Source organism: Entelurus aequoreus, linkage group LG02, assembly GCF_033978785.1.
Source record: "Entelurus aequoreus isolate RoL-2023_Sb linkage group LG02, RoL_Eaeq_v1.1, whole genome shotgun sequence".
NCBI classification, from domain to species: domain Eukaryota; kingdom Metazoa; phylum Chordata; class Actinopteri; order Syngnathiformes; family Syngnathidae; genus Entelurus; species Entelurus aequoreus.
Window position 1 is genome coordinate 13563873 of NC_084732.1, and position 18462 is coordinate 13582334.

The window sequence follows — 18462 nt, forward strand, 5'->3', positions numbered from 1 at the left end:
GGGGGCCTTAACAGAAATTCATTGAGAAGCACTGGTTCACAGTTTTAAATATTATTCAAATTATTGTGTTAGGTTTATGAAAACACACAACTCAGTAAATCATTTGCACGTTTTATGTATTGAGAACCTCACAGGTTGAGCAGTCTTGTTTAAATACAACACATTGAGTTAATGAACTTAACATGGAAATTGGTTCTTAGAGATGCTATATCAGCACATTGTATTCATTTTCTTTGATAAAAAGGGTGATATAATAAAAAAAAGTTAATTCACACAGTGAGTAATGCTGATAAATAAATATCAAGTTCGCAATGATAATTCAATAAATGGGGATTGATTTTTAGTCCTCCCGGGGTTAATAAGAGCAAATATTGCAATAAAGCAGTAGTCTTGTTTTTGTTTTTCAGGGCCACTTGCGTGCAGTTTGTCTAATTGGAGCTTCCGTAGGCTGCACTCGGCAACACTTCCGCTCTAAACGGCAACATCCATAGACATCTTATAAGTATACGCAGCATTGGCTGTTGTGACGCGAGAAATTGGGCCGCCATCTTGAAGTGGTGATGAGGAGCTGTCAGTAGGCAGTAGCTCTCGATGCTGCCTACCCTTATAAGATGTCTATGGCAACATCGAGCAGGCAAACACAGAATATTTCTGCATTTAACCACACTTACCCTTTTATTATTCTTTACGAAAAAATGATATGCTGACATCCAAAGAAGTAAAACATAACAATGTACTCTCAGTGCGCTTTCAAGCTTCTTTCCTCGCTAGCTTAGCTTGTTAGCTGCTAACAAAGAGAAGCGGAAGTTAGCATCACATGCTAAGTGTTGTTATTGTTTGTGGACGGTATCGAACGATCGACTGGCTTCTGGTATTGAATTAATATTTATAGTGTTAGAAAGAACGATGTCGGAGTACGAGGAGGAACTTTCTCGAACAAAAGAGGAGAAAAAGCGTCAACAAATGGACGCCGTTTTCAAGCCTCAAATTGAGTCACGCAGACCAGGTTTGTTCTCTTATTAAGTCACGTGTTTTTAATAACTGTTTACTTTAAAGGTGCTTTATTTGTCACATTCCTTATAGCCCCGAAGGTCCATTTCATTCATGAGGATGCTTTGAATAATCAAGGGAAGGCAGTGGAGGTATAGAAGTATTTTTTTCATATTCATAATTGTGACAACAACAGGAGCATAAAGGTGGTAAGCCCCACAATTAGGATATGGAAAAGTAGTGGTGGAGAAGCGCAGAGACGGACAAAATGAGTTACTTTGTGTATTTAGAAAAAGAGAAGAGAGAGGGTAAGAATGTCAACAACAAAAGTGAAGGGAAAGAGAGACCTGATGTATGACAGATTGTTTGAGAGACCTGGTCTGAGGTGGTTTTGGCCATCTAAGAAGGAGGGATTGTGATATTGGTAGAGGGATGCTGGAGATATTGGCTGCCAAGGAAGTAGAGAGGTAGAATACCGAAGAGGGTTTTTTCCTAAATGTGGTTTGAGAGAACATGCAGGTCATTATCAATCAATTTTATACAGCCCTTAATCACAAGTGTCTCAAAGGGCTGCACAAGCCACAACGACATCCTCGGCTCAGATCCCACATCAGGGCAAGGAAAAGCTCAACCCAGTGGGATACAATGAGAAACCTTGAAGGGGACCCCTGGGCGACCGGTGCAATGGACGTCAAGTGGACAGATGAGTGGTCCACCCCGGGTCCTGACTTTAAACAGCTAGCGCATCATCACCTAATAACCTCTCCAGGCAGGAGAGGGGGGCAGAGCAGAAAAGAGATGGCAGATCAACTGGTTTAAAAGGGGGGTCTATTTAAAGGCTGGTGTATACAAATTAGTTTTAAGATTTAATGCTTCTACTGAGGTAGCATCTCTAACTGTCACCGGGAGGGCATTCCAGAGTACTGGAGCCCGAATAGAAAACGCTCTATTACCCGCAGACTGTTTTTGGGCTCTGGGAATCACTACTAAGCCAGAGTTCTTAGAAAGCAGATTTCTTGCCGGGACATATGGTACAATACAATCAGCATGATAGGAGGGAGCTAGACCGTGTAGTATTTTGTACGTTAGTAGTAAAACCTTAAAGTCACATCTTAAGTGCACAGGAAGCCAGTGCAGGTGAGCCAGTATAGTATATAAATAGGTATATATATATATATATATACATATATATATATATATATGTATATATATATATATATATATATATATATATATATATATATATATATATATATATATATATATATATATATATATAGGTATATACAGTATAGGCGTAATATGATCAAACTTTATTGTTCTTGTCAAAAGTCTAGCAGCTGCATTTTGTACCAACTGTAGTATTTTAATGCTAAACATAGGGAGGCCCGAAAATAACACGTTACAGTAATGGACTGTAGATACAAAGGACAGGGAAGGATGGAATCATGGAATCCCCTGTATGGCCCCTGATGGGACAAGTTAAAAGTAGAGGAAGAATGAGGATGATACTTTTGAACCATATGAAGAGATGATCGATATGCCGATACTGTCCAGCCCTAATTCTCAGTACCGATATATGCAGCAGCTATTCCCTGACTCAGTGTTTCTTAAATGGGCTGGCAAAAAATATCTGTTTACCGTCTGCTTTTCCACCACTCGTGAGAGTAATGACAATAACAAACAGAAGAAGTCTGGAGCAAAAGTCATAGATAAGTTTCTTAAGCACAAAAATTATGACAAAAATAGTACTTTCAGTTGCACTTTACATGTATTGCCAGTTTAGTTAAGAAGCATGTTTATCATTAATTTAGTTTACTTTAACACTGCATAGTTGTATAAATGTATTTTTCATCAGTTATTTAAGCGTCCCTTTGCATGCCAAATATTTGGTTACTACTTATTTTTCTAATCAGCCTGACCTAAGCCGTGATGATAATCTTTGTGATTAACACATGCTTTAAAGGCCTACTGAAAGCCACTACTACCGACCACGCAGTCTGATAGTTTATATATCAATGATGAAATCTTAACATTGCAACACATGCCAATACGGCCGGGTTAACTTATAAAGTGCAATTTTAAATTTCCCGCTAAACTTCCGGTTGAAAACGTCTATGTATGATGACGTATGCGCGTGACGTCAATGGTTGAAACGGAAGTATTCGGACACCATTGTATCCAATACAAAAAGCTCTGTTTTCATAGCAAAATTCCACAGTATTCTGGACATCTGTGTTGGTGAATCTTTTGCAATTTGTTTAATGAGCAATGGAGATTGCAAAGAAGAAAGTTGTAGGTGGGATCGGTGTATTAGCGGCTGGCTGCAGCAACACAACAAGGAGGACTTACTTGGATAGCAGACGCGCTAGCCGATGCTAGCCGCCAACCGCATCTGTGATCAGGTGAAGTCCTTCGTCGCGCCGTCGATCGCTGGAACGCAGGTGAGCACGGGTGTTGATGAGCAGATGAGGGCTGGCTGGCGTAGGTGGAGCGCTGATGTTTTTATCATAGCTCTGTGAGGTCCGGTTGCTAAGTTGCTAAGTTAGCTTCAGCGTCGTTAGCAACAGCATTGTCAAGCTTTGCCAGGCTGAGAATTATTAACCGTGTATTTACATGTCCATGGTTTAATAGTATTGTTGATCTTCTGTCTATCCTTCCAGTCAGGGATTTATTTATTTTGTTTCTATCTGCATTTGAGCCAGATGCTATCACGTTAGCTCAGTAGCTAAAGAGCTTCGTCGATGTATTGTCGTGGAGATAAAAGTCACTGTGAATGTCCATTTCGCGTTCTCGACTCTCATTTTCAAGAGGATATAGTATCCGAGGTGGTTTAAAATACAAATCCGTGTTCTACAATAGATAAAGGAGAGTGTGTGGAATCCAATGAGACCTTGTACCTAAGTTACGGTCAGAGCGAAAAAAGATCCACCCTGCACTGCCTCTCTAGTCCTTCACTCTAACGTACCTCATCCACGAATCTTTCATCCTCGCTCAAATGAATGGGGTAATCATCGCTTTCTCGATCCGAATCTCTCTCGCTCCATTGTAAACAACGGGGAATTGTGAGGAATACTAGCTCCTGTGACGTCACGCTACTTCCGGTATAGGCAAGGCTTTTTTTTATCAGCGACCAAAAGTTGCGAACTTTATCGTCGTTGTTCTATACTAAATCCTTTCAGCAAAAATATGGCAATATCGCGAAATGATCAAGTATGACACATAGAATGGATCTGCTATCCCCGTTTAAATAAAAAAAAATTAATTTCAGTAGGCCTTCAATGTCATTAGACAAGGTTGCAGACTAAGTAGATTTTATATAATTAAAACCAAGAGTAAGATTCATCATTCAATGTTAATATTTGGGTGGGCCCCTCTGTAGTAGAAAAGCTGGGCCCCGGGGTCAAAAAGGTTAACAACCACTCTCCTAACTAATATCAGTTGGCATTTTGTGTGCAAATTCCAATGGCGGACTGCCGCACAGCACTTTGGGTACATTTCAACCATATATGGACAATTCGCTGGTGAGAAAAATGTCACAGGACAGTTCAAATTCCACTCGCTCACTTAGAGGAAGTATGCTGGAAGGCAAGATTAATTTGTAAATATCTTTGCAATGCCTTCATGGTTTGACTTTGGATTTTCAAGACTTGTGCAGATACCAAATAGCAACAGCAGGTACCAATAGGTAAGAAAAAAGCGTTTTGCATAATAGACTTAGACTTAGACAAACCCTAAAGGCCTACTGAAATGATTTTTTTTTATTTAAACGGGAATAGCAGATCCATTCTATGTGTCATACTTGATCATTTCGCGATATTGCCATATTTTTGCTGAAAGGATTTAGTAGAGAAAATCGACGATAAAGTTCGCAACTTTTGCTCGCTGATAAAAAAAGCCTTGCCTATACCGGAAGTAGCGTGACGTCACAGGAGCTAGGATTCCTCACAATTCCCCATTGTTTACAATGGAGCGAGAGAGATTCGGACCGAGAAAGTGATGATTACCCCATTAATTTGAGCGAGGATGAAAGATTCGTTGATGAGGAACGTTACAGTGAAGGACTTGAGAGGCAGTGATGGACGTATCTTTTTTCGCTCTGACCGTATATTAGGTACAAGCTGGCTCATTGGATTCCACACTCTCCTTTTTCTATTGTAGATCACAGATTTGTATTTTAAACCACCTCGGATACTATATCCTCTTGAAAATGAGAGTCGAGAACGCGAAATGGACATTCAGTGCCTTTTATCTCCACGACAATACATCGGCGAAATGCTTTAGCTACGAGCTAACGTGATAGCATCTTGCTTTAACTGCATATAGAAACAAAAGAAATAAACCCCTGACTGGAAGTATAGACAGAAAATCAACAATACTATTAAACCGTGGACATGTAAATACACGGTTAATGCTTTCCAGGCTGGCGAAGGTTAACAATGCTGTGCTAACGACGCCATTGAAGCTAACTTAGCAATCGGACTGCACAGAGCTATGCTAAAAACATTAGCTCTCCACCTACGCCAGCCAGCCCTCATTTGCTCATCAACACCCGTGCTCACCTGCGTTCCAGCGATCGGCAGAATGACGAAGGACTTCACCCGATGCGTTTGGCGGCCCGGAGACGTAGGAAGTCAAGGTGAAGTCGGCGGCTAGCGCTCCAACAAAGTCCTCCTGGTTGTGTTGCTGTAGTCCGCTGCTAATACACTGATCCCACCTACAACTGTCTTCTTTGCAGCCTTCATTGTTCATTAAAAAAATTGCAAAAGATGTCCAGAATACTGTGGAATTATGAAATGAAAACAGAGCTTTTTGTATAGGATTCTACGGGGTACCATAACTTCCGTTACTCGGACTTCGTCACGCGCATACGTCATCATACCGCAATGTTTCAGCCGGATATTTCCCGGGAATTTTAAAATGTCACTTTCGGCCGTATTGGCATGTGTTGCAATGTTAAGATTTCATCATTGATACATAAACTATCAGACTGCGTGGTCGGTAGTAGTGGCTTTCAGTAGGCCTTTAATGATCCACAAGGGAAATTGTTCAAGAATGATTAAAGTCACCCGAAATGAGAACAAGGGCATCGGGGTGTTTGGTCTGTTGCCTAGCAACAGCGGCATGAATGGTGTCGCAAAGAGCAGCCTCGTCGAAAGAAGGAGGGATGTACACTCCTGAGGATTACAGAAGTAAACTCCCTTGGCAAATAATATGGTCGAATTCCAACAGCCAGTTCGATGTCCGGCATACAAACACACTTCTTTACAGTAATATGTCCAGGATTACACCACCTCTCGTTCACCAAGATGGCAATCCCACCACCGCCTTTCTTCTTACTGCTCAGGAGTGTGTCTCTATCCGCCCATGAGGTTGTGAAGCCGGGCGGAGAAGTCCGCGTGTAGCCAAGTCTCCGTAAAGCACATGATACTGCACACGGCGTACTCCTTTTGAGTTCGGACGAGCCCGAACAATTCGTCCATTTTATTCGCCACTTTCCCCATGAGGGCGGAGGGAATTGCAGGCTTAAATTTCCTTCTCCGCTCTTCCATCTTTGTTCCGGCACGGCATCCCCGGCGCTTTTTCCGTAGTCCCACAAGGATGTCCGGCCACGAAACCCCATAGCGCTGGCAAGGAGAGCACAAACAGCTCCTCGCGTGTGTAAACAAAGGGCTGCTCAACTGATCAAAGCCAAACACAAAACGGCCCGAAAATAAAAATAAAAGTTACAAAAACAAACAAAAGTGCCCAAGAACCATAATTTGTGGTTTATGGAAAAGATAAGTGATACAAAAATAAGCAAGAACAGTTGAGAATAATTCCGAAATGAAATTGCACTTTTAATTACCCTGTGTGCATTAATAAAGGCTTAGTTGGCCACATGCGTGGACAGCACCTTTTAGCTCTCATTTCCAAAATTGTGTACACTATTGAACTGGCGTCTTATGTGCTTATGTGGACACTTATACCGCCATCTGGTGGTGTCAGAAGAGTATAACGTACAATGGAATTTGGAGAAAAAAAAAGTGTAAAAATAAGAATTAGCATGTCACTAAACATGAAGTACACGCTTGTGTACTTATGGACTAAGTACATCATATCAAAAGATGATTCTTAGTTTTTATTCTAATTAGGGTCCAATAAGCACAAATAGCAAAGAGAAATTAAAAAAAAGCATGTAAACAAACAGCTCGGGCCTTAAGAGGTTAATTTAAAAAAAATAAACTCTCCACAGTTCGCTGCCACAGAGATTACGGCACCCACACACCACCGCTCTCATGTACGCTCTTGCAGAAGCTATGTGGACTCTATGTCCCAGTATTTCAAGTTCCAGGCAATCCATGATAATTTGTCAATGGTTACACTCATTAAATGATTATTTGAAGCAATAGAATATAAATCAAGGTTTTTTCCTAATCAAATTGATTAATTGTTGCATGTGGTATGCCACTGGGTGCATTTATTTTACAAATAGACAATAAAAACATATGTGATATATTACATTTATTACCTATGTAGTTAAGGAAATAACAACTTTATGTTTATAATATGTTATTATGGCAATTCCTTATTATTACTTTATGCAATCATGTGTCTTTGTGTCCTCCAGACTTCAGTGAGGAAGATCTTCCCCCCGAGCAGCACGAGTGGAGCTCTTGGGTGGAGCAGGAGGAGCCCCGCATTAAAGAGGAGAACGACGAGGAGGAGGAGGAGCTTGTGCCAGCCCACATTAAAGAGGAAGAGGAGGAACACAGCATCAGTCAGGAAGAAATGGAGGAGACCGACGTATTCAAGCTTCCAGTGATTTGTGTGATTGTGAAGAGTGAAGACGATGAAGGTCAGGGGTCACAGCTTGAGTCTAGTCAAAGCGAGGAGAGGATGGAGGCGGAGCTTCCATGCAGCAGCTCAAGATGCATGACAGGAGAAGTTGACTATGAAGGATCAGAAGCAGACAGCACCGTAGCTCCGCTATCCAAAGGGGATGACACGACGTCGCCCACTCGTGACACTGATGATGAAGACTCTAAAGCGGACATGACAGGCCACACGTTCAGCTGTTCATTTTGTGGCAAAGGCTTCTCTCAAAAGGGCAATTTGATAACACACACAAGAACACACACCGGAGACAAACCTTTCAGCTGCTCCGTTTGTGGCGAACATTTCACTCAAAAGGGCAATTTAATGAGACACAGAAGAAAGCACATCGACGAGAAACCGTTTGCCTGCTCAGTTTGCGGCAAAAGATTCACCCAGAAAAGCAATTTGATCACGCACGAAAGAAAGCACAACGGCGAGAAACCGTTTTCCTGCTCGGTTTGTGGCAAAAAGTTTTCCGTGAAGGGAAATTTGAACGCACACGCAAGAACGCACACTGGTGAGAAACCGTTCATCTGCTCAGTTTGCGGGGAAAGGTTCTCTCAAAAAGGCAATTTGATGGCACACCAGAGGAAACACAACGGGGAAAAACCCTTCGCCTGCTCCTTTTGCAGTAAAATGTTTCCCGTAAAAGGGAATTTGTTAACACACATAAGAACGCACACCGGAGATAAACCGTTCTCTTGCTCATTCTGCGACAAAAGGTTCTCGTCAAAGGACAGTTTAAAAGCACACATAACGATACACACGGGAGAGAAACCGTTCACTTGCTTAGTTTGTGGCAAAACCTTCCCTCTGAGGGGGAAGTTGATGAAGCACGCGCGAACACACACCGGAGAGCAACCGTTTTCCTGCTCCTTTTGTGGTAAAAGATTCTCTGTGAAGCGAAGTTTGGAAGCGCACGTGACAACTCACACCGGTGAGAAACCGTTCAGCTGCAATGTGTGCGATAAAAGGTTCTCTTACAAGTACGACATCACCAGACACAAGTGCGCCGGCGAGAAGAGCAGCGCTACATGACGAGATACGACAATTCCCCGGGAAATTGTGCGTGAATGCAGTCGACGCTGACGCCGAACTACAATGCTGTCAAACGACGAAAAAACCCGGAATGCAGATGAAATTGTTTACGCCAGCAAGCGTCAAGTACCAAGTTATAGGACTCTGAGGTGTACACCTGCTGAAGAGGCGATGTAATGCTAATGTTATCATGCTAACAGTCGGCATATGTCAAGTGCTAATATGACTCTGAGGTAAACCGTTACAAAAAATGCCCAAACAGTTAGCATGCTAACTTTAAAATGCTAACATTTAGTTATTTGACAGAGGTGTATGGAGAAAAAAATGGCTAATATTAACATTCTGACAATTGGAGTTAAATGGTTCTGAGATGTACAGCGGAGAAATTGGCTGAAGAAAGTTAGCATGCTCATTTTAGTATGCTAATGTGAGCATGCTTATGTGGGCTCTGTACCGAGGATGTCGTTGTGGCTTGTACAGCCCTTTGAGACACTTGTGATTTAGGGCTATATAAATAAACATTGATTGATGCTTACAGCACGTGTCACGTACAAAATTATATGAGTCTGAGGTGTACGGTGGCAAAATTGGCTGAAAAGGCTAGCTTGTTAGCATATGTAAGATTCCTTGGTGCTGATGTGTATTTCTTTGATCAATACGGGAATGACTACGGTTACTGAAACATTACTGAATTATTTTCATATTCGTAGGTGGAATACAAATGATTTATTCCAGAGTCAAGCTGTTAGAAGTCACATTTCAACATTCATTCAAGTGTAAAAAGAGGTTAACCAATATTTATAATAAAATCAGTCAATGTGTACTCGTCCTTTTGTGACACACAACAAATGTTGAGAGTGTTATTATCAGGTTCAAACACTGATGACATCTATTAAACAAGACAAGAAGCAAAGAATCAAACAGAGACAGAATTAAATTTGGCTCATTACGGAGGAGAGTCGCCTGGACACTGTACCCTTGTACAATTTCCAGCACGCTCTGCCAAAAGATTGCACGCCTCCTTCTTTTATTTTGGAACTTCCCCGACCACATGGCCACAGCTGCTTCCAAAGGACAAAGGTCGCGAACAGTTCACAGAAAAGGTCGTAAACAGTTCACCGAAAAGTTCGTAAACAGTTCACAGAAAAGGTCAGTTCAAAAAGAGTTTGTAAAACAGTTCAAATAGAGGTCCATAAAATAGTTCAAAAAGAGTTCGTAAAACAGTTCAAAAAGAAGGTTCAAAAAGAGGTCGTCTGGAAATTGGGCAGATCCTGCCTTCTCTCCGCTTTGAAGTCCTTGGGTTTGAACAATATATTTCTGTTGATTACCATACATGAGAGAAAACAGAAAACCCTTCATGTTGCTTTCCCCCTTACACAGTGGAGTTTTACGAGCGTTCTTCTTGGTAGGTTTCAAAGACAGCTTTTGTCTTCTTGCCAGGAACTCATTTCCACACAAAGTATTGTGATAATTTAGATATAATTATTCTGACAGTTATGTTTTGCATAAGGAGCGCTTTAGGTGGTCGCGAGTCAATCGTAGACAAAGGGATCTTATTTCTTTAGTTGGTTTTGTTTTCTGCACCTCTGGGAACAAGCAACAACTACATGAGAGAGACTACATACATGGCTAGAGATGACACAACACGTCATTGCACTGACTTTATTACATGTAATTTAGAAGTGTCATTAACTGCTGATTATTTTCTATGAATATTAAATGGAGGACCATTGTTGTTGACTGTGCCCCGTGAAAAGATAGCATTGACTGCTGTAGCGAAAACTTGATAACAAGGGCTGCAGCTATCGATGATTTTAGTAATCAAGTAATCTACCCATTTTAATTGGTTAATCGAGTAATCAGATTGTGGAGGTTTCCCTCCGGTGTGGGTTCTCCTGGCCGACAGATCTTCGGGAGTCCTGTGGATAGTTTGAATCAAGTCTTTTTTTTTTGCATACACGCATGCAGCGATTGCTTTCCAGCAATATATGTTTTTTCTTTTCAGTCTCGCGTGTCTCGCCCTGGCTCCAACTCCAACTCCAACTCCCTGTCTCGTTCCGGCTGCTGCTAATAAAGGCGACAGGTGATTAGATAACAAGGCCCATCCTGGCCATCTACTCACCCGTCGCTGTCTTCGAGGCCGGTCCTTGCACACCCCGCTCCGCGGCAGGCCCGCAGGCCACGCCCCCCTCCACACAGATAAAACACCCTTTATAGCAGTTGAAATAAACAAAGATTGTTCTACTTGCCATGACCTTCATTACCTCATATTTACCTTGTTTTACCTTATATTTTACCGTTTGTCCTCTTTTGGCTTTTATGTACCTTCTACATCTGCTTTTGGCTTCTATTTACCTTTTTTTATTCTTATTTACCTTCGATTTACTCTTTACCTTCTTTGATGATATTTTGCCTTCTATTTAACTTGTTTTACCTTCCTTTACCTTTAATTTACTTTCTACTTACTTTTTCTACCTTCTTTTACCTTTTTGTTTAACTTATTTTACCTCCTAATTACCTTTTATTTACCTTATTTTACCTTTGATTTACCCTTTACCTGCTTTTACCTTTTATTTACCTTCTTTTACAGTTGATTTACCTTTGATTTTCCCTTTACCTTCTACCGCTTAACCTTCTATTCAACTTGTTTTACTTTTTATTTACTTCCTAATTATTTTATTTCTGCTTTTATTTACCTTCTATTTAGCAATTGTATCTTCTTTTACCTTTTTTACCCTCTTTTTTATCTTTTTCTACCTTCTATTTGCCTTCTATTTACCTTCCATTTTCTATTTACCTTCCATTTACTATTTACTTTTTTACCATCTTTTGCCTTCTTTTACCTTTTATTACCTTCCATTTACCCTTTATTTGACCTATTCACCTTCAATTGTATCAATTATAAATGAAAACAAAGCGTGCAAACAATTTAATCAATTGACCATTAAAGCTATTTACCTTCTTTTACATTTTATTTACCTTCTATTTACCTTCCATTTACGTTCTTTTATCTTTTATTTACCCTTTACGTTATATTCAACTTGTTTTACTTTTTATTTACTTCCCAATTATCTTATTTCTGCTTTTATTTACCTTCTATTTACCAATTGTATCTTCTTTTACCTTTTTTACCCTCTTTTTTATCTTCTTCTACCTTCTAATTGCCTTCTATTTACCTTCCATTTACTATTTCTTTTTTTACCATCCTTTGCCTTCTTTTACCTTTTATTACCTTCCATTTACTCTTTATTTTACCTATTTACCTTCAATTGTATCAATTATAAATGAAAACAAAGTTTGCAAACAATTTAATCAATTGACCATTCAAGCTATTTACCTTATTTTACATTTAATTTACCTTCTATTAACCCTCCATTTACGTTCTTTTACCTTTTATTTACCCTTTACCTTGTACTCAGAATCAGAAATACTTTATTAATCCCAGAGGGGAAATTTAAATTTTCAGCACAATCCCATTCAAGATCAGACAACCATTACAGGGAGACAGAACAGGATCGCTGACGGGTCTGTCAACTTCTGGCGCCCCTTACAAAAAAGGTGAGATACAGGTAAACAATGGGGGAGGAGAGGAAAGAAAGCCTGCGCCCCTGGAGAGGCTCAACTTGTTTTACTTTTTATTTACTTCCCAATTATCTTATTTTGCTTTTATTTACCTTCTATTTACCAACTGTATCTTCTTTTACCTGCTTTACCCTCTTTTACCATCAATGTATCTTCTTTTTCCTTCTAATTGCCTTCTATTTACCTTTGATTTACCTTCCAATTACCATTTACTTCTTTGCCATCCTTAGCCTTCTTTTACTTTTTATTACCTTCCATTTACCTATTTACCTTCAATTGTACCAATTACAGATAAAAACAAAGCGTGCAAAGCATTTAATCAATTGACCATTCAAGCTATTTACCTTCTTTTACATTTTATTTACCTTCCATCTATGTTCTTTTACCTTTTATTTACCCTTTACCTTGTATTCAACTTGTTTTACTTTTTATTTATTTCCCAATTATCTTATTTCTGCTTTTATTTACCTTCTATTTACCAATTGTATCTCCTTTTACCTTTTTTACCCTCTTTTACCATCTTTTACCTAATTGCCTGACCTAGTCAGTGGCCCAGTGGTTAGAGTGTCCGCCCTGAGGTCGGTAGGTTGTGAGTTCAAACCCCGGCCGAGTCATACCAAAGACTATAAAAATGGGAGCCATTACCTCCCTGCTTGGGACTCAGCATCAAGGGTTGGAATTGGGGGTTAAATCACCAAAAATGATTCCCGGGCGTGGCACTGCTGCTGCCCACTGCTCCCCTCACCTCCCAGGAGGTGATCAAGGGGGTCAAATGCAGAGGACAAATTTCACCATACCTATAGTGTGTGTGAAAATCATTGGTACTTTAACTTTAACTTCAACTTCTATTTACCTTTGATTTCCATTTACTTTTTTGCCATCCTTTGCCTTCTTTTACCTTTTATTAACTTCCATTTACCTACTTACCTTCAATTGTATCAATTATAGATAAAAACAAAGCGTGCGAACAATTTAACCAATTCAATCTATTTACCCACTTTGACATTTTATTTACGTTCTTTTACATTGTATTTATATTGTATTTTAGTTTCTATTTACTTTCCATTCATCTCCATTGGCTTCTATTTGCCTTGTTTACCATTTTTGTGCCTTCTATTTACATTCTTTTATATTTCTGTTTACTTGTATTTACCTTATTTTACCTTATACCTTCAGATTACCCTTTGCCGTATTTTACCTTTTGTGAAACTTCTTTTACCTTATTTTATGTTTTTTTTAATTAGTTACAGTCATTAAACGATTAGAACATAAAATAGAATAGATAGCAAAGCTTTTTATGATCCGTTTAGCGAATCGAGCAGTGAGAAACATCAGGCAGCGACGATGTATTTTGTCCCAATAGAGTTGCCGTAGCACATCCGCCGAATCAATCGTTAAGAAGGTAGACCCATAGTTCGTATTTCTTTACAATATTATCACGATGTCCTTTTGTTGTTAATGTTTTATTAGCTACACTTTTGACGTCACATTGGATAACAGCCTCGTCTCGGTGCGTTTAGTGGCTTCTCGATCTAGCTTACCTTGCTAGCTGCTAACAAAGACGGGCGGAAGTTAGCATCACATGCTAACAGTGTTGTTTTTGTGTATTTGTTGCGTTCGTGAAGGCGCAACTAACTGCAAATGTTGAAGAAATATTTGTAGTGTTTGGAAGAAAAAAAACGATAGCCGAGAAGGAGGAGGACCTTTCTCGAACAAAAGAGGAGACCAAGTGTTGTTTTCAAGCCTCAAATGGACTCACCAAGAGGTTTGTTTTTTTTCGTACTCTCACATGTTTCATAACTTTATCACTAACACTCGTTTCTTACATAAATATTTCTCAAACTTTTTTTTTTTAAGAACCACCTCAGAAAAACACTTCTCCAAGTACCGCCATAAGGACCAACATTTTTTTTTTAAAAACAGTAGTGTAGAAGGCCTAAGTATTCATTAAAATAAGGTGGAGGTTTTATTTAACAAATATATTTAATGTTTTTGGCTACTGTAATATTACTCACAATGCACAAGCATCACTAAGTACATATTTACAGACTTATTTGGCCTACCACTAAATGTACAACCACAGTTTAAGAATCACTGGTCTACAAACACCAAAACCAGTGAAGTTGTCACGTTGTGTAAATGGTCAATAAAAACAGAATACAATGATTTTCAAATCCTTTTCAACTTATATTCAATTGAATAGACTGCAAAGACAAGATATTTAATGTTCAAACTGGAAAACTTTGTTATTTTTTGCAAATATTAGCTCATTTGGAATTGAATGCCTGCTACATGTTTCAAAAAAGCTGGCACAAGTGACAAAAAAGACTGAGAAAGTTGAGGAATGCTCATCAAACACTAATTGGGAACAGATGGGTGCCATGATTGGGTATAAAAGCAGCTTCCATTAAATCCTCAGTCATTCACAAACAAGGATGGGGTGAGGGTCACCACTTTGTGAACAAATGCCTGAGCAAATTGTTTAAGAACAACATTTCTCAACTAGCTATTGCAAGGAATTTAGGGATTTCACCATCTACGGTCCGTAATATCATCAAAAGGTTCAGAGAATCTGTAGAAATCTCTGCACGTAACATTGAATGCCCATAACCTTGGATTCCTCAGGCAGTACTGTATCAAAAAGTGACATCAGTATGTAAAGGATATCACCACATGGGCTCAGGAACACTTCAGAAAACCACTGTCAGTAACTACAGTTGGTGGCAACATCTGTAAATGCAAGTTAAAACTCTACTATGCAAAGCGAAAGCCATTTATCAACAACACCCAAAAACTCTGCCGGCTTCGCTGGGCCCGAGCTCATCCAAGATGGACTGATGCAAAGTGGAAAAGTGTTCTGTGGTCTGACGAGTCCACATTTCAAATTGTTTTTAGAAACTGTGGACGTCTTGTCCTCCAGAATAAAGAGGAAAAGAACCATCCGGATTGCCATAGGCGCAAAGTTGAAAAGCCAGAATCTGTGATGGTATGGGGGTGTATTAGTCCCCAAGGAATGTGTAACTTACACATCTGTGAAGGCACCATTAAAGCTGAAATGTACATACAGGTTTTGGAGCAAAATATGTTGCCATCCAAGCAACGTTACCACGGACGCCCCTGCTTATTTCAGCAAGACAATGCCAAGCCACGTGTTACAACAGCGTGGCTTCGTAATAAAAGAGTGCGGGTACTAGACTGGCCTGCCTGTAGTCCAGACCTGTCTCCCATTGAAATGTGTGGCGCATTATGAAGCCTAAAATACCACAACGGAGACCCCCGGACTTTTGAACAACTTAAGCTTTACATCAAGCAAAAATGGGCAAGAATTCCACCTGAAAAGCTTCAAAAATTGGTCTCCTCAGTTCCCAAACATTTACTGGGTGCCAACTTTTTTGCAATGTGTTGCCGCCATTAAATTCTAAGGTAATGATTATTTGCAAAAATAAATAAAGTTTCTCAGTTCGAACGTCAAATATCTTGTTTTTGCCGTCTATTCAATTGAATATAAGTTGAGAAGGATTTGCAAATCATTGTATTCTGTTTTCATTCACGATTTACACAATGTGCCAAGGTTACTGCTTTTGGGTTTTGTAGTTCACTTGATATTTTCTCCCTTAAAATGTCAGTTTTATTCATCACATCATGGATTTTTATAGTTGCTCTGTGCTCATGGGTCCTGTAGACGTCAGTGAGCGGCACGAGTGGACCTCCGGGGTGGAGCAGGGGGAGCCACGGTCCCCCCACATTAAAGAAGAGGAGGAGGAGCAACTGTGGACTCCAGAAGATGCTAATAATATCAGCACGTTTCCAGTGATTCATGTGATTGTGAAGAGTGAGGATGATGACGATGAAGCTCAATGGTCTCAGCTGGATGATGACTGCGGTCAAAGTGAGGAGACGAGAAGATTAGAAGCCGCTCCGCTGTCAGATAATGACGACACGACGTCACGCTCCCCTGACGCTGACTATGAAGACGCTGACATGACGTGTCACACTGACAACAAACATTTCAAATGCTCCCAATGTGACAAAAGTTTTATGTACAAGTCCGATTTGACAACGCACATGAGGGTCCACACCGGGGAAAAACCATTCTTCTGTCCATTTTGCGCCAAAAGATTCTCACAAAAAGGCACTTTGACAATACACACAAGAACACACACAGGAGAGAAACCATTTTCATGTGCAGTCTGCGACACAAGTTGTATTGACCGTTCAGCGTTGGTCAAACACACGCGAACGCACACCGGCGAGAAAAGTTTTGCGTGTTCAGTTTGCGGGGAAAGATTTTCCCGAAAGGTGAATTTGACCGAACACACCAGAACACACACCGGCGAGAAACCGTTCCCCTGCACCGTCTGCGGTAAAGGATTCTCAAAAAAGGTGAATTTGAAGTCGCATACAAGAACACACACCAGTGAAAAGCCATTTTCCTGCTCGGTCTGCAGCACAAGGTTCAGATTTCAGTCCTCATTGATACCACACATGCGAACACACACTGCTGATAGTTCTTTTCCGTGCTCAGTCTGTGGTAAAATCTTCATTAGAAAGATGAATTTAATAGAACACACGAGGACTCACACAGGAGAAAAGCCGTTTTCCTGTTCGGTCTGCAACATGCCGTTTCGGTGTCAGTCAGCAGTCGTGAAACACATGAGGACGCATACTGGCGAGAAACCTTTTTCCTGCTCAGTCTGCAACAAAAGTTTTAGCCTTCATCCTTCATTGTTCAGACACATGAGAACGCACACCGGAGAGAAACCTTTCGGTTGCGGTGTGTGCTGTGAGAAGTTCTGTTATAAGTATCAACTTAGCAAACACAAATGTGCCGGTGAGAGCAGTAGTAATCAAACACATTTTAATAAATACATTTAGATTTTATTTCTAAACATTTTAAAAGAACACACGTGCACCGGAAAACAATTATAAGTAATTTAAGTAAGTATACATTGTTTGCCATGTATTAATGATGACGTAAACTTAGACTTAGACTTAGACAAACAAGGGAAATTGTTCCACACAGTAGCTCAGTTTCAAAGGATGGAAAGAATAATGCAGATATTAAGTAGACTAAAAATAGATAGATAGATAGATAGATAGATAGATAGATAGATAGATAGATAGATAGATAGATAGATAGATAGATAGATAGATAGATAGATAGATAGATAGATAGATAGATAGATAGTACTTTATTGATTCCTTCAGGAGAGTTCCCTCAGGAAAATTAAAATTCCAGCAGCAGTGTACCGAATTGAGATCGAATTTAAAAAGTAAATAATGGGGGAATAAATGGAAACAAAATAGAAAAATATTACAATAAGAATAAAAATAAAAAGCAACAATGAGAACCAAAATAAAACAGTAAAATAAGAATATAACGAGAAACTAGGCAGTAGTGACCATGTTATATATGTTATATTGCTACTATGGTACATTTGTAATGGTACAAAGTAAATAATGGGGGAATAAATGGAAACAAAATAGAAAAATATTACAATAAGAATACACATAAAAAGCAACAATGACAACAAAAATATCACAGTAAAATAAGAATATAACAAGAGAAACTAGGCAGTAGTGACCATGTTATGAATATTTTTTCATAACATGGTCACTACTGCCTAGTTTCTCTTGTTATATTCTTTTTTTTCTGTGATATTTTTGTATAACATATATTTTCGGATATGTTTACATTAAATGTTTATTTTCATTTCTTGTTTCTTTTGCTTTTTATTATTACTATTATTATTATTATTATTATTGTTGTTTTTGTTATTCATTCTTGAATGGCTTTTTTGTTGTTTTTTTCAAAATTTGTTGTTTTTGTTTTGTCTACATATTCGAAATAAACATGAAAATGAAATGAAATGAAATATGTAATATTTACATATTACATATACAGTATATAATATATACTGATATAATATATTAATATATCATATTATATTTTTATATAATATATACAATATATAAGAAATCCCAATTACCATG

The 18462-nt window shown here is 39.2% G+C and overlaps 2 protein-coding genes across 5 annotated transcripts; both read left to right on the forward strand.

Moving 5' to 3' along the window:
* The first annotated feature begins 563 nt into the window (after positions 1–563).
* Positions 564–11855, forward strand: LOC133630667 (gastrula zinc finger protein XlCGF8.2DB-like). 3 transcript variants are annotated; one of them, XM_062022309.1, is made up of 3 exons: positions 564–1006; positions 7601–8365; positions 10892–11855. In XM_062022309.1, the coding sequence occupies exons 1-3, from the start codon at positions 907–909 to the stop codon at positions 10975–10977; spliced, it is 951 nt and encodes a 316-aa protein (XP_061878293.1). In that variant the 5' UTR covers positions 564–906; the 3' UTR covers positions 10978–11855. The 3 variants fall into 3 exon arrangements, with proteins under 3 accessions (XP_061878293.1, XP_061878284.1, XP_061878276.1); XM_062022300.1 differs by lacking the exon at positions 10892–11855 and adding an exon at positions 1084–1142 and having other exon boundaries at positions 7601–9304; XM_062022292.1 differs by lacking the exon at positions 10892–11855 and having other exon boundaries at positions 7601–9304.
* Positions 11856–13813: 1958 nt separating this feature from the next.
* On the forward strand, positions 13814–17982 carry LOC133630681 (oocyte zinc finger protein XlCOF6.1-like). 2 transcript variants are annotated; one of them, XM_062022330.1, is made up of 3 exons: positions 13814–13870; positions 14094–14233; positions 16151–17982. In XM_062022330.1, the coding sequence occupies exons 2-3, from the start codon at positions 14218–14220 to the stop codon at positions 17341–17343; spliced, it is 1209 nt and encodes a 402-aa protein (XP_061878314.1). In that variant the 5' UTR covers positions 13814–13870; positions 14094–14217; the 3' UTR covers positions 17344–17982. The 2 variants fall into 2 exon arrangements, with proteins under 2 accessions (XP_061878314.1, XP_061878306.1); XM_062022322.1 differs by having other exon boundaries at positions 13823–14233.
* Positions 17983–18462: the final 480 nt, after the last annotated feature.